At 42.0% G+C, this 23,060-nt stretch overlaps 1 protein-coding gene across 3 annotated transcripts; it reads right to left on the bottom strand.

The window, feature by feature from the left end:
* LOC105692113 (ATP-binding cassette sub-family G member 1) lies at window positions 1–21,973 on the bottom strand. 3 transcript variants are annotated; one of them, XM_012411115.3, is made up of 10 exons: window positions 21,682–21,973; window positions 10,622–11,061; window positions 7,760–7,877; window positions 6,245–6,440; window positions 5,966–6,113; window positions 5,415–5,654; window positions 2,643–2,756; window positions 2,276–2,554; window positions 1,928–2,184; window positions 1–1,506 (listed from the first exon to the last, which is right to left on the bottom strand). In XM_012411115.3, the coding sequence occupies exons 2-10, from the start codon at window positions 10,845–10,847 to the stop codon at window positions 1,168–1,170; spliced, it is 1,917 nt and encodes a 638-aa protein (XP_012266538.2). In that variant the 5' UTR covers window positions 10,848–11,061; window positions 21,682–21,973; the 3' UTR covers window positions 1–1,167. The 3 variants fall into 3 exon arrangements, with proteins under 3 accessions (XP_012266538.2, XP_012266537.2, XP_012266539.2); XM_012411114.3 differs by lacking the exon at window positions 21,682–21,973 and adding an exon at window positions 16,428–16,712; XM_012411116.3 differs by lacking the exon at window positions 21,682–21,973 and adding an exon at window positions 11,303–11,446.
* Window positions 21,974–23,060: the final 1,087 nt, after the last annotated feature.

The following is a 23,060-nucleotide window of genomic DNA, read 5'->3' as shown; positions in this document are numbered from 1 at the left end:
TAACAATCAATTATACAATAATTTAATTTAATTATAATCTAAGAATTAAACATAATACAAAAATACATAGGCAATTATTATTGACTTTCATCATTACTCAATTTACAGTCCTTCACGATTACGTTCCATAAATATAACCCAACGAATAACGTTGCAAGTTTATTTTTATTAGGAACGATTCACCCTGTAAGAGATATATTTTTTATGCCCAACGCCAATCATGTATGGCGCCCATATGAGATTATACGGAGGGATCATCTAATATGTAAAGTACGCGATAAGAAATTTCTTCTTTTTTTTTTGTTTTTTGTTTGCTTTCTTATTATCCTAATAAGTGCGGAAAATATTTCCGCTAATCAGCTAATTGAAAACAAATAAAATATCTTTCACTCTCTCTGTGCTCACGAAAAACAATAAAACGAATATACGCGGGTCAGAGAAATTCATGAGATCTCATTGATTAAGAGAGCCTCCTAATTGTTAAACCTATCAGCTTTGTAACTATCAGTGCCACACAATAAAAATCATTTATGCAGTAATATCACAACAGAGTATAGATACGACCACATATTATATATTCACCAGAGTTCAGCTCCACGTGCCGTTCATTATATTATATTATGTTATTTATTTATTTATTTATTTTTTAATCAATTACTACACCATCATCGGTATTTCTTAACCGAAGAATTTAGTAATCGCATCGGACTCGTTCCCCGCTTCAGAGAGCAACTTCATGTGTCGAGATCTTGTGAAAAAAAATTGATTCTTTCTCTTCTTGTGCAATCGGTTTCTGGTAAATAAAATTAAGAAAAAAAAACAAAAAAAACAGCGATATAAAATTAGAAATAAAAATTTTAATACCGATCGATCGTGGCTTTAAGTATTCCGATCAGTGCATAATCGCATCGCACATTACACTATATTTCATTCCGAGTGCGCGATAATTTATCGCGATTCGCTTCTCCCGTGAAGAAATTTTTCCATAATGTGTAAAAATTTTCCGCCTCATCGTACAGATATACGTGCCGAACGACGGTGAAAATAATGTCCGTTGCAAAATATCGATGCAGTTCTGCTGCACACGCGTTTCAACGCACTTTCGAAGTTAATTTTGTAATTGGAAAAAAAATTGAACGTTCCTGTCCATCGATCCATTTTATCGTATTATCTTCGATTCAATTTGCACCAAAGTGCGCTGGCGGTTAATAGATGCATCAAAACTCCGATGCCGACTATGAGAACCAAGTTGTTAACGACGTTGATGTCGTTTATTTCCATTTCTTTTAAAAATTTGATCGGTTTCTTGTAGTGACAGTAAACGTCCTCGCAGTTGAGATCGGTCCTCCCGAAACCGTAGACGGTGTAAACGAGGCTGTGAAAGCCCGCTCTGAAGTACGATATGTGAAAAATCCAGCGAAACGCGGCTGGCGTGTCCATGTAGCGAATGCAGAATCCGAACACGGAGAAGAGGACAGCGATAATCGGACCGGCGAATACTGCGATCTAAAAATCAAGAGAAAAAACACACGTACATACATAAAATGATCATAACGATGGGAATTTTGTCATTCCCCGCAACTTCTCGCCTCCGAAAGGTGAAAGGATCGCGTTAAATTATAATGCTGAGTAAAATTGTTGTGATATACATTAGGACAAGCAGCACCTCTTGCTCAAAGAGTTTCGGGTGAGTTTTAAGTGCTGAATCAAAAAAATGACGACGGAATTCGACGTCGCCTAATTCGCGCGTATTGCTGAAATCCAACGAGCATCGTTGAATAATTAATCGAGGCAATTCTCGGCGGGTTAACGAACGTGCGAAAAAACACGGACGAATAAACAGAACGGAAATCGGTCGTGTACGGGAGTTAGTTTTTCTTCTGATTTTTTTCTATTCCACCGTTAAAGTAAAATGAGTCAAAGTTACCCTGACGGGTGCCGTTGCGCCGATGAAGAATCCCCACGCCTGTGCGGTCAAACTTGCGGCTATACTGACTATGAGAAAACACAAGATCCTGTGCGTTTCGATCGGTTGTCCGGTGAGCCAATAACTTACGGCGAGATAAGTAGCCGCGCAAGCCGCCTGAAACGGTATCTCGAAGAGCAAGGTACTTATGTAGTACGGAGCGAGTCGATACCATCGATTGAAATGTTCTCTCGTTAGAATTTGCATCTCTAATGGTACTGAAATTATAAACAAAAACACACATGTAATGAACCAACGAGCACTCGTCGTAACAATTTCGTCGAGGATAAATTAACGTATTCGACTCACATGCCAATGTGACGGCCATCTTTCCGGTGTAAACTATCAACAATAACGATCCGTAGAGGTAGGCGTAGTTAGCGAGAACTCCGGTGGCTCGGTAACCGCTACCTCTGTACAAATAACCAAATATCACGCCGATAAGCAGGTGGCACAAAAGTCTAACGACCAGTAGAGTGTGGTCCCTCTTCATACAAAGCAGCTTCCGTTTGTACAGGAGAAAGCATTGGGCAAGAAAGCCGGCCGGAGGCGGTGGGTCCTTGGTAACTGCGGTGGATGGCGGAGAAACTGTGCGAGTAACGGGGTGAATTTAATACTTGTATTATTTTTGCGCGGATTCGATAGAAAACCAAACGTGCGTGGTGTCGCAACTCACTTTCAGGTTTGAACCCGTAAATCGTAGATTTTTTACACGCCCACTCCGATTTATTGACCGCCATTGCTAGGGTATCTACCGAGATGCCGTATTCGCCGATCGCAACTTCCATTACTGTGAATCAGGGAGAATGTTATCGTTATTTTGATGTCGTTGTACCTATGGGACGTAGAACTGATCGAGTTATAGCCAATATTTCGATCCAAAAAGTGGAGAATCCAGGATATCTCGATGGGCTCAGTTCCCAACTCTATTTTGCCCCGAACAATTTTTTTTCATAAAGTTGCCTACGGTATTTTGATCTCAATTGAAAGTTAAAATTTATTTTAATGAAAGAAATCCAAATAATTTGTAAAAATATGGTTATCCTTGGTGACATCAACCAAGATACATCCCTCAAGTTCGTTATTTCATCACATTTTGGAACAACAAATAGATCTTTATATGAAATAGACTCTCGACCCATTTTGAAATCCACGAAGGTTGAAGTAGAGAAAATTAACTAAAGGCCAAAAATGAAAAAAAAATTTTAAACGTGCAGAGTTTTGAGAAAAGTAAAATTGAAATATCCAAGAAGCGTTTTCATCGTTAGAAATCTAGCTCACGACGCAGTGAACAAAAAAAGAAAAAGAAAGACAGAAGTAAAAAGTATATCATAGACCCGTTGATTATTTTACATCCCTTTTATTGCACAAGCATGTGTCACAAAAAAACCACCCAAACTCATCACGGGCATTCAATGGGGTGAGTGAGCTCACGGCTATGAAATTTACTCAGCGTGCGCTTTATAAGTCCCACGAGAATTCTTTCGACAGTGAGAAAGTAATGAGAAAGTCTAGGGAGCTGCGCAGCGCGATGGCAAAAATAGAAACCATTGCAACTCGCGAGCGCTCCAGCGCGGTCTGCCAAAGTATAAAGTTCTCCTTCAATTCAATCTGCAGTCACGTTTTCTGTTATATCTCAGGACCAAACGATCGGAAATAGATGAATTTGGGCGCGTTAGATTCGTATTGAAATAGCGAGATTTCTTTTTTCCACCTGAACAAATTTTTTTTGCACACGTACATTGAAAATCCAATCAAAAGTGTATAATTAAAATTTACTCCTCAGCCATCGTTGACGTTAATAGTGAATGTAAAGTTGCGTTTTATTTGCAATGTGAACAAAAAATTTTAATGCAACTAACGATAAATAAAGTTGAGGTGACAACACAATGAACAGGTATTGCAGGTGTTGGGAAAAAAAAAGAAATTAGATGTCTATAGGGTCTAGTTTTTGAATCACGAGTTCGAATTTAATTATAGAGCAATTATATTACGCCATTTCGTATATCGATAGATTAATTCCCGCGTGAAAAGAGATCGTATCGATCGATAAGGAACTACTCTGATGAAAGGAATCGCAATATATACCATGCCTATGACGTATACCTATACTGCAGTACGCGAGAACCGGAGGCTATTCATTATAACGATTGAAAAAATTACGACATTGAATCGATTGTGGATTGTCATTTCGTAGACAGCTGTCAACTATCTCTATGGTATGCGGGGGGTTAAGAAAAATTTAGCGAATCGATAACAGCCGGCGTAACTTCACAAATGCATCGCCGAAGACGGGCGACTTTTTCTCTTATTCTTGTTCTCCGCGTCAATCGAGGTCTTCGACGATATCTTTGCTATGATTTGACTTGCGTGTTAAACATTGCGATACGATAATTCAAAGTTCACAATATTTTACAATCTCATTTACAAGCAAATTATTGTAATTAAATAAATGAATTAATCAATTAGTAGATATAGGAAAGTGAATAAATAATATTAATTCACTTTCCATGTCGTTCGAGCTACTTGATTATACTTCTCATTATCAACCGAGTCAATTGACCGAACGAAAGTAGCAGCTCTCTGAAAGCGGTTTGTTTTTTTCCTTCTTTATTTTATTTTATTTTTTTCTTATTTTTATTACTTTTTTTTTTTTAACTGCCGGACAACGACTCACCGCGCTAATAATCACATTCGAAAATACTCGGCCCGCCGATTATACTGCCGGTTTATGATAACTTTTACTTTTATACGACATTCGAATTATAATTGACTCGCGGCGAAAAATTTATTTCAAGATCGTGTAACAATCGCGCAGACAGGTCCGTGAACTCCTGTAACGCGGCCACTTCGCTCCGTTCCACATGTCCAACCACAACAACTGGTTTTAATCGACGATTCGCACGCAGCATCATTGAGAAAAATTAGTCACAATAATTTCTCAAGGCGCGAGATTGGAAGAAAAAAAAAAGACGAAAAATTCCGCGAGTGCAATTTAAACAACTTTTGACCGGATCCAGATCTGACTCATAAACGGCTGGGTACGGGTTCGCGCCGTTATGTGGAATAAATTTCCGTTTACAGCGGTACGTATCGTTGACTTCCACCGTCGATTCGAGCTCCGGAGTTTTACGAAGCCTCGATAACTATCAGAGAAAACTGTTTACATCTTAGAGTACGTAGGAAAATTCTGTCCCACGCGGGTCGGCGATCAACAGCCGTTCGAGCCGGTAGCTAATTTCCAGTGATTAGAGAAAATCGTGGGGCTGAATTGTTTGAACGGAAATTTTCAGAAAGAAAAATAAAAAAAAAAAGAGGAAAACCTTCGGAGAAATGAAAATTTGACAATCGCCCGACCGTTCCAACGGTCAAAGGAATATTTCGAGATATAGCTGCCTGTAGCGATCGGGAGAGTTATTGAAAATAGGAACAAGATATTTTTACTCACGAAAATCAGCGGGATTGTGATACGACGGACACTGAGCTCCGATGGAGCTCAGATGCGGCACCACGGACTGTATGGGCCCCCTGTAGATACAATGGCCGGCGGAGAGAGCGTACAAAGAATCGAACATCTCGAATTGGAGAGCGCTCGGTTGATGGATTGTGCAAACCACCGTTCGTCTCTCAACTCTGGCGAGCCTTCTCAACAGTGCAATGCACTGGCTGCACGACGACGAGTCAAGGCCTGCAATGTTAATGTGGCGAAACGCAATTCTCAAAATTACGAAACATCGTAGGCAATTGAGGTCTTACAAAAACGAGGTGGACGAAGAAGGCAAAAAAAAAAAAGGGGGGGGGGGGGAAATTTCATTCGTCCAACTACGTTAGAAGTTCGAGCTTCTAGTAGATGATGCCATCGCGTACGTAACGTTAATTATCGTAACGTGGACGCGAAGAGTGCTCGGCAAATCGCGGGTAAAAGTGAAACCTGATTTGCACCATATCGCTGCCATGAAAGGAAGTTGATCGAGAGGAGAGGCATCGAAATTAGTTTACCTGTCGTAGGTTCGTCCAAGAACAACACCGACGGGTTGCTGAGCAGTTCTAGGGCTATGTCGAGTCGTTTTTTTTGCCCACCAGAAAGCCGACCGCAAAGTGTCTCGTAGCAGTGACTGAGACCGAGTATCTCCAGCAGTTCTAATACCTGAAACACCAACGTGGAATTGAATCATAACGTCGGCGTTGAACCGACCGCATCGTTGCGAAAAATGACACCGCGGTCCCCCCCGATGCAGGGACTTCCTTTTTCTCTCGCCGCCACCAAAAAACACCAACCTGATTGTGTTTGTACGCCGAGCTTATGGTGTAACCGAGTTTCAGATGAGCCGCTAAGGTCATAGCCTCTCCGGCGGTCAGCCCTGCCCTCAGATGCGAATCCTGTTGAATGTAGCAGGAGGTTTGACGCCACCTTTCGCTGTGGGCTACTCGCATCCTGCCGTTTACCAAGATTTCACCGGACGCACCTTGAACACTGAAGGCACCGAGTCAATTTCGATTATGATACCTACGTACCGTAATAATTCCTATATTTCAGTATCCTACTTCCTTTCCCCCGTAATTCATGCCATTAATAACCAGGAAATAGTCGCCGCTCGACCGCAAACTCGTAATTGATTTATGTGCGGCTACGCGATATACACATGCACGAATGTCCGTTCTCTAGCTGCACGGTATTTGCATCGAATTACGCAAGACTCTACCTTCTCGCGCGCCGCGATTCACCCGTCGGGAACATGAACGATGATTCACCTGTACGCACCTATACCGACGCGATATTTGCCGCGGAGAAAAAGACACGCCATATAATACCGCGTGCATAATTTCACGTGCGAATGTGCAGCGCGTTCGATGCTTTAATGTAATCATCCACGATTAAGCGATGAGAGTTCAAGACCAACGCCGGATACCAGCTGCCAGTTTTTCGGGCGACTTTCGAACGGTCGAAATTTTTGGCGGCATTGTATTTCCGCGACTTCGACTCTGGGACGAACAACAGCTGGACACGCGGAGGAGAGTAGAAAGCGTGGAGGTGTAGGTAATACGTATCAGCCGGGCTGTACAATGAAACGGTTAACCGTATACTCGGCATGTGATACGGTAATTTGAACGAGTCATATAAGCAGCTACGGCGTAAAAATATGACTCCCGCGTCGCATTATTGATGTTCGTCGCTGTGCGCAGCTGGCGAACCCGATAATCAAAATGTGCGACTATCGGAGCCGTACAGCGATCGTAATTCTTGCAATGACTCCGCGGCGAAATGTCCTCGGTTATTATACCGTGGTTACATCACATCGCGTACATACGTACATAGATGTATCGCACACGGGGTTATGCACTCACTTCCTGCGAGATAAAAACGTAAGTCGCGTAGAAGTGAGGAAACCTGTAATCGAAGTTAAGATACATACATACGTACGTACGAGTGGTCGAGTCACTGCGCGCGTTTCATCAATTGCGCAGCGTAATTATAATCTCGCGGTGGAGACGACGCGAGGGACGTAGGTGCGATCGAAAAATTGCTTTCTAGATCTCCGAAGAACTGCGGGAGCGCGGTGGTCGCGAATGATCGCGACTGATTTCGTACGGTAACGACCGTTTCCGAACGATCGATCGTTGTCGCCGAAAAAAGAGTAATTAAAAAGGAGAAATCTTTTCAATCTTGAAAAATAAAAAGTAAAACTCGAGCTCGTGCGACGTAGAGCTCCCCTCGGGCTTCTCGTACACTCGACGAATAATATTTCTGTTTATTTTACTTCTGTCTCGCAAAGTACGTGTTTCGACACTCACTTGAAACCGGCGAGGACGTTCAAAAGAGTCGACTTTCCAGCTCCCGATGGTCCCATGATAGCGGCCAATTCGCCGGCTCTGAATTCACCGCTGACTCCGTGTAGGATTTCCTTTGTTTCTGTAAGCGTGAAGTTTCAAAAGTGGATGTGAATACTTTTAAATCTTAGAATTATTCGTTAAGAGATTATTTTCAACGAGCCAATTAGCGTTAATTTATAACTATGCGCGTTCACGGAAATTCGCGTCACCTCGGTAATTCGGCACATCATTTCGTAGATGACGATCTTGAACCCGGGCATCGTAATTTTACAACATCGTTCAAAAAGTACCTCAGATCCGCGCGCGAACGTAATCTGTAATGTCATCGTAGGAATACACAACTTCAACTGATAAAAGGGGCTAGACAGTTCAACGAATTTGTCGTAAACAAACGTGCTTCACTGGACGAATATTTTTTCTCGCAACACCAGTCCGGTCAAAGTCAACGCGTGAGACGGACCACGTGGACAGAAGCTTGGCGAAATGCGCGTCGTCTTCGAAGATTGACGATTAAAAGAGATCTGGATAATCGGTAGAGCGAAATGTAAAAAGTGGTTGTAGCTATATCGCAATAAAAGCGGCGTAGCCGTAACGTGTGATTGACATTGAATCAAGGTCCGAATTCGAAGGAGTTACGCGGGGACTGACCGCTTATCCGTCTACAAATACGGCGGGACGAGGTTCATCTGAGTTCAAATAATTTGTATTAATGAGAATTTCGACTTCGACGTCTGAACCGTTTAAAGACGTGGATTAAACGCGAAATATTTTACAACGGGAATTCGATTATAGATACAGCTATTTTTAGCTCAACTCTAAAACGAACGCACACCTGCCTATGCGGTACGGTCAGGCATGTGAGAACAATCGATTGAATTTCGCGCGACAGCCGGAGGTACTTAGCTACTCAAGGTTGAATCGCGCGCGGTCTAACCGAAGAGTAGAATTTACATAAACGTAATCGGTGTTTGCGTTAATATTTTTACAACCGTACGCGAAATTCCGATATTTCGAGTGCGCGACGTCGTACGCACAACCGATGCCGTTATTTGTAGAATTCGACGGCGATGGAATTAGCAATTCTCAAGTTTACACGAATAGTAGAATATACGGTCGTGCAAAAAGAAGATTTCAAACGGTTAAGAGCGTCGCGATTGTGTCACGCGTTCATCGCAGTGATTGATTATACCTAATTACAAGTAATTTGCGTTCGTCGTTGCGCACCTCGCGAGAAAAAGTGAAAATAAAAAACATCGAATGATTGAGTGTGGAATTTTTTCTTTCGATACAAAACGCCCGGACGCGTGCAGCTGGTTGTCTTCCGTTGTTAATTTCCCAAACAAAAAAGACCAGTTTTTCCGTTTAAAAACAGTTTGAAATCTTGAATGATAATTGACGAATGACTCGATAGATCTGGCTATGTGATTACGCAGGAACGGTGGGAAAAAAGAAATGAATTAGAATTAGACTCCTCAATTACAAGAGGCACGCTTCAAACTCACGTTGAAAAGTAATATCGAAAATAGAGGAACATCGTTAAAACTTCGTTAGCCTTTCTTCCGTGGAATTTTAGTTCCATACAAATTTCAAATTTCAAATTTCTCGCGGCCCAATTCAGCCAAATTTCTACTATTCGAGGTCGACGTATAGCGGCAACCGATAGTTATTCGTATATTATCGATAATGAAACGTATTGTTATTCGCCTCAGCAAAATTTGGAAAACAGATTTATTGATTTTAAATGAAACACACGTGCCGTTGACTCTTCTCCTCCTAATAGACGGAAGCTTTATCTTCGGATTTCAACCTTGGCTGATCGGACGCCGCGCTGACAATGAATTGGCTATGACCTTTGATCGTCTGCAGATTTTTGCATTCGCTTGAAGAAATTTCATTGGGAAAAAAAAAACATTGCAAAAAGCATTGACAAAACGTCGGCACGATGCGAAGTGTTTTACTGTAAGTAACGCTTATACTTATATGCACAGTTTTTTCAACATTATCTAGACTGGCACCGAAGACGAGTTGCCGGGTATATTGTAAAAAATGTGGAGTGCTGATCTCTCAATGATGGTTCAAGGATACCCCGCAGACAACAATGAGATCGAACGCCTCGAATCATTGTACGATGTATTTAGGTCGTGCGTTATGATCGGTGTCACGTCTGCAATATGTGTAACGCGATTAAATGAAAAATTATGACAATTCCAAGTTTCTTATCGCGCACTGTACGGTACGACTGTTCCATTTTCTTTCGATAATTCATAAAATATCGTCGTGATTCATTTCCGTTTTCATTTTCACATTCGAGACCTCGATGTTTCAATGTTTCAAAGCAACCGACGGTATTGAATTAAATAACTGCGTTACGGAGGTATAACAAATCGCGTTACAATCGAGTAATTCAACCTCGATAAGTAGAAACTTGTTCGACGATGTATAAAACAACCGAAAAAACCAAGGGCGCAACTTTTTACGGTAAAGTTTAAACGCGCCACGAAAGACGAAATTTTTAATCGTTATACAAGCGGTCCATAATTGATGGCACATTCGGAAAGGTTAAATCGTCCAGTCTACTTGCATGAGGTCCAACACCGATATCTCGATCCCTGAAAGCAATACGTGCAGCCGTACGACTGACGCAATGAGGTGCACGAAGGTGTGCCAAAAACGAAGCAAAATAAATTTACACGTCACGGTGCGTTAAGAAGTTGGCACGCGGTATCGTAATCGATGATATTTATTGCGGGCCTGCGTTAAAGCGAGTAAAAAAATTGATCGGACAATATTACCGAGGGGGTTTTTGATGGATTATTTTCGTACCTGGAACGAGCTTGCGAATGTTCCACTGCCTGACGTTGTACCTGACATCTTTGAAGGCCAAATCGATTTCGGGTCGTTTGGGGAACGAGTGTTTTTCTTGGAGAAGGTAATTGTTGTTTCCCGGGTCTTGAACTTGAAAATTCTCGTGACTTCCATCTTCGCCTTGGCAGCAACTCAGCGATGACCTGGACGGCGAGCATTGTGTTGTGGTTGTCACAGTCGTCATGTTGCACGATAACGTTCACCGAATTAATGATAGCGAATTATATCAGAGTCCACCTTAATTATCTACCGCTCGGTTTCCATAACACGACGATGGAATACGACACTCTCAGCACTGATTCCTCATGATCGATTTCGAATGCGAACTTTCCACCGTTCGAAACACCGTTCAAAAGTCACGTGAAATGGTAATTCGTTGTTTCTCCTTGCAGCTGCGCCTGAAACAATGAAAATTGACATCCGATTGAAATGACAATCGCGAAGAGAAGACGGTCGAGGGAACTTAGGTTGAAAAAATGAATCGAGCTCGACCATGATAATTAAAAATGGCGGGTATGATATGCACTCATATGTACGTGCTGTATATTCGCCTGACCCGCAACACGACGTTACCTCCCGTCGTTCTTCGTATGTCGCTACGACACAATGAGTATACTTATTCAGAATAAATTTATGTACCCGGATGGACGTCATTCGCCACTTTCCATATGTATGCCTATACATGAAGAACTTCAATTCACCATTGGTAGTTATCGCGTATATCGCGACAGTCGTGTAGAAAGAAAGTGTAATATTCCAATCGTATATATATGTACATACACACTCCGCGATATCCTTCATTTTATCGCTCACTTTTTTCATTTTCCTCTAATGAATTTTTTCTTCGCATCGCATCCGTCTTGTACGTGTCGTAAACGCCTCGGATAAAATTATCTCATTTTCTTCGAACGTACAGAGTAAATTTCATCGATGCAGATCGCGAAACATCGAATCGAACTCGACCGTCTTTTATTTCTCGTAACATAAGACGAACGTCGTCACTCCTAATAACATCTACATCGTAGCGTACGCGTGCTTCGTTTGCGTCACGTTATGTCAAGGGACAAGAAACAAATGATGAGTCAACGTGCGACATCCGTCAATTTCGGATACGCCTCTGCGATACATTTTACGATAACTTTTGCGCACTGTTTTTATACCTGCGGGTATTTCGAAATTTCGTTCAAAAATTGTTTCGCATTTTTAAACGCGACGCGCGCGAAAATCTTCAGATTTCTCGCGAACGAAATGAAAAACCCTTTGTATTTTGCGACAGGACTTTCTCCGGCGCTCGCGTGATCTCACGTGCAAAGTCGATGCATTTGAACGTCGGAGGTGATCGCCGTTGAGCCCATTGAATTAGCGAATTAGATTGCACGCCTCGAGCAAATGGCGACCGTATAGGGAGTGTGATAAAAGGGTGGCGCACTTCCCGGAATCATCGATTCGTAATCGAGGTAATTTTCACCGACTTGTCCCGTGAATTCGGTCACTCAATCGATGACATCCGATTAAAAATCGAACGAAGTCACTTCACTAGGAAGTTCGAACAACGAACAGCTAATAACCCGATTACAAGCACTACTTTCTGCTAAGCCTACCTACGTCCCCAACGCGTCGTTGATATCGCGAGAGCAGCTTAGGTTGGGTTTCTTGTATGGTATACCCGGAGCTTTAGTGCGCAAGTTCTACTTCCACCTACAGCACGACGCACTTGGAATGGTAGCCAATTTAGGTGGATTGCTTGGCAACGGACACGCTTGGCGTCTTCTTCGCATCCTGCTGTTCGTATCGCAATTGCGATAAATATCAAAAGCCAGATTATTCACCAATTATGTTCTACTCGAGTCGAGCCGAGGAGCTCGTTCGACTTGGCGAAACGAGCTTATTGCGAAAAATCGTTTCGCCTATTCGAGTCCCGATTATATTTTTATGCCGGTCGGCCTCACGGAAATTCGACGCAAAGAATCATCGCGGTCTAAAGATCATTACGGTCATTATACGGTGGTTGAGAGAATCTCGAAAGCTACAGTTGAAAGCATCGCGCTACCGACGATGAAGTGAGTCGAGTTGGTACGCGAACAACGCGATTTCCTTCCGCGATAACGACGAATTCCACATTCTCGTCGTAGGAGTGTTTATCGAGTTATCATTTTAAACGAGTTGCCATGCGAATCCAGGCATGGTGCGTTACACGCACCGTACGGCCTTGTTCGTTGAACAATACTATTCATTTATTCAAATCGCTAAGTTTTCAATTCCCGCTTGAAACGGATGACCTTGAATTCAGCGACCCATAAATCATCGCGATACCAGAACAGTCATATTTCATCTGCATTCCCACCAAAAATTTTTCAATTTTTCAAAAGCACCACAAAGTCAGATTACCCCATCTACCGCACCGCACGGTGGTACGAATGATATAGTTTATTTTATTCCGACACATGTAATGCGATATCGCTAATTAATTGGTAAGAAGATAAAAGCAACGTCTATTGTATTGTTGTTCAACGATTGAGATAGGACGACGGTTTTAAGTAACTTTTATTACTTAATTATTTTTATAACGATGGTTGAGTAAGGCATGAAACCGCTATATTTTCCATGGAATATTTCAATTTGTAAACACACATCCAGAGGAATAAGCGTTGAACGATTGTTGTCGATTCGAAACAAACAAGATGAGCTTACAAACGGGAGATAAAGATTCGTGCTGTATCGTCAAACGCGAGGATGTCTTTTGAAAGCACAGCTGGGACTGACGGACGTTACTGGATATTGTTTAAGAGAAGTCCTCACGTTTTGATATTTCAATCTTTCGCGTATTACGTGTTTAAAAGAGATTTGGAGAGATTTCATGCGACGTGTATTATTATGTATCTTTGAAACGGTAGAGTTCATATGATATCACGTAATATTTGCAGGATAAACTTTGCAACGCGCGGTAAAAATAATTTCTCGAAACGAAGATAAACGACAAAACGTGCGCGGATAATCCGATAATCGTGAAAGTTCATAATTCGATTACATAATTTCAAAGAAAAAAAAAAGAGAAGAAAAATGAAGATTCAACGAAAATAAACAAATAAGATACGCCCATCTTCGTTATCGAAAATTTCATTTCTGCAATATGCTCATCTCTTCATTACTCGAACATTTCATCTCTTAATTCTCAACGCGCCGCAACGAGTAGATACGTTTGTATTATCTTTGAAAAAAGGAAAAATTTGCCTAAAAAATTGCAAAAGACTTGAGATCTATAACAAGTTTTTATCTCCTTGCTGTGCGGGTATTAGACCGCGGCTGATTCTGATGGATGAATTCCTCCGAATAATATTCAAACTTTTTATTCACTCGGTGATAATAATAGACTAAGTGTGTCTCACTAAAGATAAATTATGGATCATTACTAATATCACAAGTGTAGCTTGTGATTAAATTATAAATCACGGGTAAAATCGCTACAGCATCCGTTCTCTTGATAATTCTATCTATAATTGTATATGACACCTGTAGCAATTATCGGAGGTGTCTATAATCTTAAATGATTCTATACATTATTACACCAAAATAACATCTTGTCAACGTTGATTCATTTTAAAATAGGGATCAAAGTAAGCTGTACTTTTCTGAGGTGATTTATAAGTAGTTCATTGTTATATTTTTTCTCGTTAGGATGCAAGCTTAGAAAAACCGGTGACACGATCGGGCGGACCAGCCAGCATGTCCCTGAATAATTTTAGGATCACCGGAATGCACGACGCGCAATTCTTCCTTTGTTTCAGTTATTACGTAAAGTTTCTAGAATTCTAGACAAAGGATAGATGCTCCAAAATGAATACAGCGTAATATCGTCTGAGAAACCGCATCCGACAATGAGTAGCATCACCTTGATGACATGTAAATTCAGCATGAGATAATGCATAAAAATCCGCGTGCCAGACTAGATTAGTGTTATGTCATTGGATGGAAACAATTCTTCGGGCGTTATTTGTTTCTACGATGCAAACGTAGTCGGTTAAAATATGCGCGTGCATTTTTGTACTCGCTGATTTTTACGTAATCCCTGGATCGCGTATGCGCATATCGCGCGGATAATTTAACGCCTCTGTGCGATCTACGGGTATCGATTAGCGCCGGTAGATGCAAAAACCGATCGAGAATTCAAGGTGTATACGATCGTTTTACGAGGAAGTCCTGGAAGTCAGTGGTCACGTTCGATGAACGTCGAATTGAAATTCGCGCAACGGACTGTCGGGTGCGACCGGTCGTTGGGAATTTTAATATTCAGTCGTTTACAAGCGTGTTCGCGCCGCTCAGACATCAAATTCATATCAAACGACGTCGGGCTGCACCGGCTGATGAGATTAATACTCGCGCGAGTCGCGATCGGGAGCCGACCCGCCGGCGTGCCTAATTGATTGATACGCGTCAGCGGACAGACGATCCCTTGAGCGTGACATAACAATGACAGATTCACGCTTAATGACTAATCTTCCCATGCTAATTTCCAAGATTATAGATGTCGGCTATTCGTATGGGTGTTATGTAGGTGCACCGGAGCGTGCCGCACGACTCCACGTTTCGCGTTCTCATTCCGTTGATACGAATGCGACGTGGAATTCGAGATTACTCTCACAGTGTGAAATCGAAGCGCGCAGTGAATTCGAAAATTCGAAGTTTTTTCGAAATCAAACGACATCTCGATACTCGATGCAGCGCGTTATTAGAGTCGATGAAAGGGTGAGGAGAGAATTCGCGAGAATCGTTCCTTAGCGGATCGAGAATGGCAAATCGAACGAGACTTGAATATCAATGAGAAATGACGATGCGCACTGTATGCATTTTTACAATGCACCGTACCTATAATACGTATAAAAATTCCGGCGATTTTTATTCTTTTTCTCGATGTCATATGACGCCGGAAAAACTCGGGAGTTTCTTGAACCTCGCACTAAACGCGTGCCCCCGAAACTTTAAATTGATCAAGATAATGGATCGATTCGAAATCATTATATACTTCGTATCATAACGGTGCTATGAAATCGGTATACCTATATGATGTGTACGTCGGTCGACACGAGGATCCACGTTTGTTTTACAAATTTCACACGCTCGGTAATCAAACGCATGTGTAGCACGTGACCATATGTACAACGCGGTGGAACGCAACTTACGATCTATCAGCCGATGGATCTGTAGATAATACGCAATGTTTTCGATTCACGATTCGCCAATCTACACGGATCATCGCGTAACGATGCGCGATCGTGAAGTAGATTGTGACGAATCAAGCCCCCAATTTATCGCGTGTTGACAATATAACCGAAAAAACAAAAAGTATACGTACACATGTGTGTACGACGAATCGTCCCTACGTCAGTTGAGAATTTTTTAATATTTTCGACGCAGTCTGTAGTTGAAAATTTCTTTTCCCCAAATAATCGCCCTTCGGTAACGAACCTCGGAGTGAAACGCTGAAATGTACCCCCGAGCGGAATGAAAGGAAATGTGGTCCAGTTCGTTTTTCCATTCATGTGGCGAACGACGAAGATTTCACAATTCGTCGCGACGTGGACCTCGCACAAACGCGACCACGTGCGCGTTGCCGATTCAAAAAGGAACAAATGACACGATGAAATGAAAATGAATAAAATGAACCTTCGAAAAATATCGCGCGTTACCACCTCAGAAAATACTTCGTTTTGTTTAAATAAAATAGCAAAGAAATTATACTTGTTTCAATTAACGTGAGAATACTCACAATCGGAATGTCGGTGTTTAGTGATTTTTTTTTCAAATTTCCGAAGAGATATTCGTCTCACTCGCAGAAATGAAAAAGCCAAAAAACCAAAAAAAAAAAGAAAAGAAAAAAGCTCAAATTCTCGTCGAGACACAGCGAAAACGGTCGAGGTATATTCGTGACTCCGGACTGACCCGCGAAAGCACAACTAGCCAGGTTCACTTCTCAGTTCCTACTAACAACAATTCAATGTTTGCTTGGTTAACGAACAGCAGCCGGGGGATAGGGAGCGATCAAAATTATTCCCACTCTTCTGCGGCGCGTTACTTCGAACACTTTGACCAAACTCATACACACCAGACACACGGTGGGCGGCATAAACAACCGTCGGACAAAAAAGGAGGGAATATAATATCGCGCCTCTACACCCATCCGTGTATGTGCATCTGATAGTGGTTTCTTCTTTTTTTTTAATTACAACTCGCGGATAACCGAATGATCTAGTCTCGTCCGCTGACCGTACGAGATCAAGCTCCCCGACACGGAATGACTCTAGAACGAATACGTATACGTATGTTTACGAGACGTGGACGTTGTACGGAACGTCTGGTATCATTGACTCAACCGATTTGTCGTTTGTTTTCAGCTCGTCGCACTTGCTTCTTGCCAAGGGCGAGTCGCGAGTTGGTAGGGGGGTTGGAAAGATATCGCCGGCATTCGCGATAATCGCTCTTTGGCCGTGATCTCTAGCGATGTACAATCTCGAGCTTTTCGAACTCTGGAAAGTGGCGAGCCGCCGAAGGCGGCCCGCGGTCCATCGCGGGCCGAATAAAAATTTCCGTCCAACAACGTGTCCTGGCCGTAACGAGACAACGATAAAAAGGATATGTAATAAATACCGAATCACTTCCCGCCGACACTCGGGTAGTCCATCCGTCGTACCTGGTGCGAATGGACGTCGTATACGCGATCGTGTAACGTACGATTTCAAGGCCATCGGTTGGATGTGATCGCAATCGAAAATTACAAATATTTGCATCGTACCGACGATAAAGCTAATCAAAGAATCGCGAGATATCGGATCTACGAGTCACCGCACAAATATTTGTATCGTATTAGTGTCGTTTGTTTACTCGCGGAAATTTGTACAACAGATATATCGTTCGATCGTCGCGTTATGCGACGCCGACCGATTTCATTGAATCGAATCCGTCGGAGGCAGACGTATATTCGGGAGTCTTAGATAACGATATCAAGATCACTCGACCCTGGTGTCGCTCCTGCTTCGTTCAAATGTTATTCGCATTATCGCGTAAACAAAACTATTTTACCAATCGCACTTCGCAGTTCGCGTCGGACATCGAAGTCACCCGATTGGATCAACGATCGGCGGAACGCGTACGGCGAGGCTGCGGTTTTCTCACCATGCAACGACATCGAGAGTGAACAGAAAATTGAAAAACACCGTTTATTTTCCCCACTCGAATATAAGCGAGATACGCTCGAATCGTCCGAGGGATTCACACCGTCGGAATTAAGCTCTGAAAATTTGTAAAACGTTTGACACACGACCGCGCGCATAACATTCATTAGGGAAAGTGCCAAGTTTCCGTCAGAAGGCCAGAGGGTATTTAAAATTCTCCATTACCATGATATGCGCGAGATGTCATCGCGATTGGAGCGGATGAACTTTGAGGAAACTTAACGAACGACCGTAAGAGTGATTTTTGTGCGTCAATTTTGGCTTCGTTGTTACGAGTGAGATTTGAGCGTAACGCGAACGTGACGACGTCTTTGTGACGTAGGGGGATATACTTCGTGACCGAGAGTTGCGTTACGTTTGTAGAATATAACGTATCCAGATAGACGTCATTGCCGGAGAATAGCGTTGCCCATTCAGAATCGTTGATCGGTTACTATAAAATTTCACGATACGTCAAAGTAACGGTGAGCTGTATCGTCCAGATATGAGTGACCGCATTCGTCGAATCACGTGGTCCCTTTTCGCAACGCACGCCGTTCGATATCAACGCCGCCCGATTTCTTGCATCGATTATTATTATTGCAACGTGTGTTATGCGGTGTATTTCACATCTTGCTCGGGACATCTGTACGGATAGAACCAGCGCCATATTTTCACGTTTCATAACGGAAATATCAGACAGTGGAGAAACGAGAAACCAGAATCATTGGAAAATTTCCACACCGTCGCGTGCGTTCGCGTTTATCATTTGGAATGAAAGTTCCTATGCCCTTTGCGCGAGAATTATTCAATCCGACTCACAACTGGGCCGATCGATCGTCGATACATGCATGGCTTAAAATTTGTGCGATCGATACAGTCAAATCTATAGAACATGCTGTTGCCGAAATGCTTTCGTACTTATATCTATAATCATATGCTCGGTTCGAACATGAAACCGATCATTAAATTCGACGGGGAATCGCCTTATCGTTCGAAATTTTTTTTTTTTTTTTTTTTCTCGTTCTTCAGTGTCGATGTACGGAATAATTTTCATTATAACATCAGAGGAGAAAGTGCACGTAACGTGGTGCCGTTTTTTCTTACGACCCGCCGCTCTTTGATTTCTATTTTATACTCGAGCGAGATTATGAGGAACGACTGATCAAAATTCCACTTGTAGCGAAATCAAAGTGTAACAACCACTAGAAGGGGCCACGTCATTCACGTGATTCGGTTAATTGAAATATTTTTTGTCAAAATCCGAAAACTTATTTGGACGTACAGTTGAAACAATCTTGACAAACATGTTTAACTTTCCACCGCTTTCTTATTCTTCGTTTATATAATTTTATAAACAAGTAAATTTATAAAAATTACAAACAACAGTTTTGTAAAAATGTTTAAATATACTAGATATTTTACCGTACCCATCGCGCAGGTGAGGTCGCTTGATTATTTCGAAATTCTATTCCATTGCGACATGCATAAAACTAGTTGTAGAGAAAAAAAAAGGAAACAAGAAAAATAGTCATTGTTCTACGTGGAAACATCGTGAATAGTTTACGGAATTCATGAATATTCATTGTATCTTACGAATGACGATGATAATCCAATTAGTATACCTTCGGCACAGATGTATACGCATACCTGCAGGTAATTTCTGCGATCACCAGAGTTTCCACTTATCGACAAACCACAATTTTCATATAAATCGTGCTGAGGATTTTAATAAAAATCGGAAACTCCATACAGACAACGACTGATCTTGAATTGTAAACAAAAATTACGAATATATTAACGAGTTATGTATTTAGCGAACGTTTGTGAAGCAACAAATATCGCCATCTGAATGTTATGAATTGTTATCACGAATGTTATTGGATTTTCTTTTCCCCATGCCGATTCGAGACAACGAGGAAAATTCAATCGAAATAGTAAATTGATAGAATTGCAAATTTTTTTAAAGCATCTGTGTTTTCGAATCGAACGTGGAGGACCGGAATGCTAGAAATCAAACAAAATACATCGGTTCCATTCAACGAAACAGACGTACAGGTATATCGGCATGCATAATTCATGAAAAATGATCATCATCTAGCCGGTCGAAAAAAGCGTCTTCAACACGTTCTAACTAATTAGTTTCTACAGCATCAATAATAATTAGCATAACGCAGTCGGACCAGACAAACCCGATTGACACTCGCAATCGTACAATAAATAATTGCACTACAACGCTATTCGATTGCCGTAGCAGGTATAATAATTGATTGTATAGAATTTTTTTTATTTCACGTACATTCAAAAGCATGAATTCTAAAGTATTGCTTCATAGGCTACGATCGACGTTCAACCGATTATTGCAAAATTCACCGTACATACGAATACGCCGTTGAAATCGATTAATTTTTTGATAAAGAGAATGCTCCGGGCTGATCGGTACTCCAAAGCGATCGGTGAAACGGTAATTTCTGTAGATCAGCGGAGCATACGACCCCGTTGTTCTTTGTTAATTTCGTCGATGGAAATTACATTGGAGGGGGATGACGGAGTATTTTTTGTTTTTCTCAGACTGCGTCTCGGTGCACGCCGCCTTTTGATTTTGCAAAAATTTAACGGAGATAGAATTTTTTATTGATATTTACCACGGCCGGAGATATGCACAATTATTGTTGTTAAAAATCTCCGAAATTTCGCGTATTATTCCAGAATCCGGGATATGATTAAAGTCACGTGATTTTCGCGCACACAAGCGAAAGAATTTTTTTTACCCGTCGGAATATCAACGTGCGCACCGGCGGCTGCAATATCTGCACGCGCTATAATTATAATATCGGCAATTTTTCGATACGGTATACCTATGCGAATCCGCTTTTCTTCACCGTACAAAAATACTAGTGAGTCAACGGCTCAAAATTATATTTCGTCGATAATTATTAACCGAAATAAATAAAAACATCACTTTGTCTCATATCTTTCCATTAATTACCGAGCGAAGTGTTTTGTTATCGGAATTTGGGAATCGTCGAAATATAAAGAAGGGTATCTCGCCTGGCCTTTTGGTCGTGAAAATATTATAATTGCCCGGTACGTTGAACCGCACGAGACCAGATGAACATCGGATGCAAAATAATTTCGCAACGCGATAGGTAGGTAGGTACGTATAGTTTTTTACTTTTCGTCATATCGTTCGAATTTTCAAAAAACTCCTCAACGCTCTCCATTCCCTCGACGGAGTTGAAATCTATTTCTACTTACCTTCCCTCAGTCTTTTCTCAGATGGATTATCAAAATTATATAGATATACATACAGAATTATTCGCTACCGATCATAGTATCCTGCATTTGAGCGATCCTTTAATCGCAGTAGAAATATTTACAGTAACATTGCTCTGATAGCAGCTTTGCACGGGTGATGTAGAATAATCGTTTTTCCATTATTATACTTTTTCGAACGCCAATTTCACGGTATGCCGAGTATCCTCCGCAGCTGTAGGTTACACCCACGGCCGATGGGGAGCGAGAAAAATTATCGCGACACCAAGCGCTATACACCGTCGACTCCCGTTATACGTGTTACCCGATGTAGGACGTTGATTAATTATTCCCGTGACATGCACCGTTAATTCAATTCCGTCTGCTCCAGATCGATCCTACGTACCTCCCACCCTAACTTCGAGGAACAAATACGACGACCCTGAATAGGGTACCGTTCCTAATATATCATCATGTAACGAACGTACGTGTTGCACGTTTTCAAATGCTCGCGGGCAACGAAGATTTATTCGAACGAAAAATATTATTGTTCGTTACCTTGGGGTATGGGGCTATCGTTGAAACCATGTAATACTCAAACTCGACGTCGGAACTGTACGGTGCACACAATTTGCTCACGATGAGGCGAAAAATGAACAGGGAAAGAAACGAACTATCGTCACTGATTCGATAACTTATTGATCGTGGTAACGCGTCGCGAAAAATGCTATCGGATGTTCGTCGAGCGGAGAGCGAGTAACGATTGCAGACGATTTCCGAGGACCGGCATCAAGACATTTCTCCGGAGGGACTGGGTACATTCTGGGTCGACTCGCAAGACTTGCCGATGGTCCGGCGAGACACTTGAGCAGAACGTATTAGCTCTCGAGTCCGCGGTCTAAGGAGAACGGGCTCCGGAGAGAGAGAATATCATTCTGACGTACGTGCGTACAGCGGTTTCATACCACCGTGGATAGAGAGTGCATCTTATATAGGTCACCGAACACAAGGATCGTTTCGCGCTGCAACGGTTGTAACGTTGCGCGAAGTTGTCACGGTAAAAGTAGAAAATCGTGTACATGAAAGTACGTGGTTTGCGATGCTGCAGGAAACGCACATTCGCCGTTTTAAAACTTTTCGCAACTGACGCGTTCTAGGGGAAAATAAAACTCCTTCGAACTTGTCGCGCAGCTGAGATGACAAAAAAGGGTTGCGTTTCCTCAGTCTACAACGAAAGTGCGACGATTATTCAACCCCGTAATCAGCGTATATACAAGGAAACGACGACGACGACGGGAGATCATCGAAGTCTTGGAATTCATTTAGCTAAAAAAAATTCTGATTCCATTGAACGATCGTGATTTATGCTAATCACCGGTATGGGTTTAGTACCTGCAATTTAGGAGGAAGTAGTAATGGCGTTTTTACAGGCATCGATTACGAACGCGTGAACTATACGCCTCGAAGACCACGGGTCAGCTCGTTTGGTGTCCACCATCGTTGAATCGGTACCGTTGATGAGCGAACTTTGCTTACTTTAAATGTATTTTTTTTTTTTTTTTCTTATAGCAAAATAGGCAGCTAGAACGGTTTTCCTTTCCTTCGCGTTCATGCGGACGTTTTAATGACCAAGTTAACGATCGAGCGTACAGCAGCCGCGGTCAGAACTGGCTCGGAGAAAGTAACATTTACGACGAAATGGTCGAGACGCGAGTGGGCCAGCCCCAGGTACGCGATGATCCAAAAACGAACACGTGGATACTCGTCGTTACTTACGGTGTGCGTACACGATATGATTCGATATCGGTAATAGCGAAGGCGACGTATGAAACAAAAAATTTCCATAATATTACGCGATAACCGCGCGTGCACACTCGTTACACACAGCGGCAATTGACATTTTTATACATGTATTTACCTCAATCCGGATGATTGAC

The sequence above is a fragment of the Athalia rosae genome, chromosome 2 (genome assembly GCF_917208135.1).
Source record: "Athalia rosae chromosome 2, iyAthRosa1.1, whole genome shotgun sequence".
Lineage (NCBI taxonomy): Eukaryota > Metazoa > Arthropoda > Insecta > Hymenoptera > Athaliidae > Athalia > Athalia rosae.
This window is presented reverse-complemented; position numbering and strand designations above follow the sequence as displayed.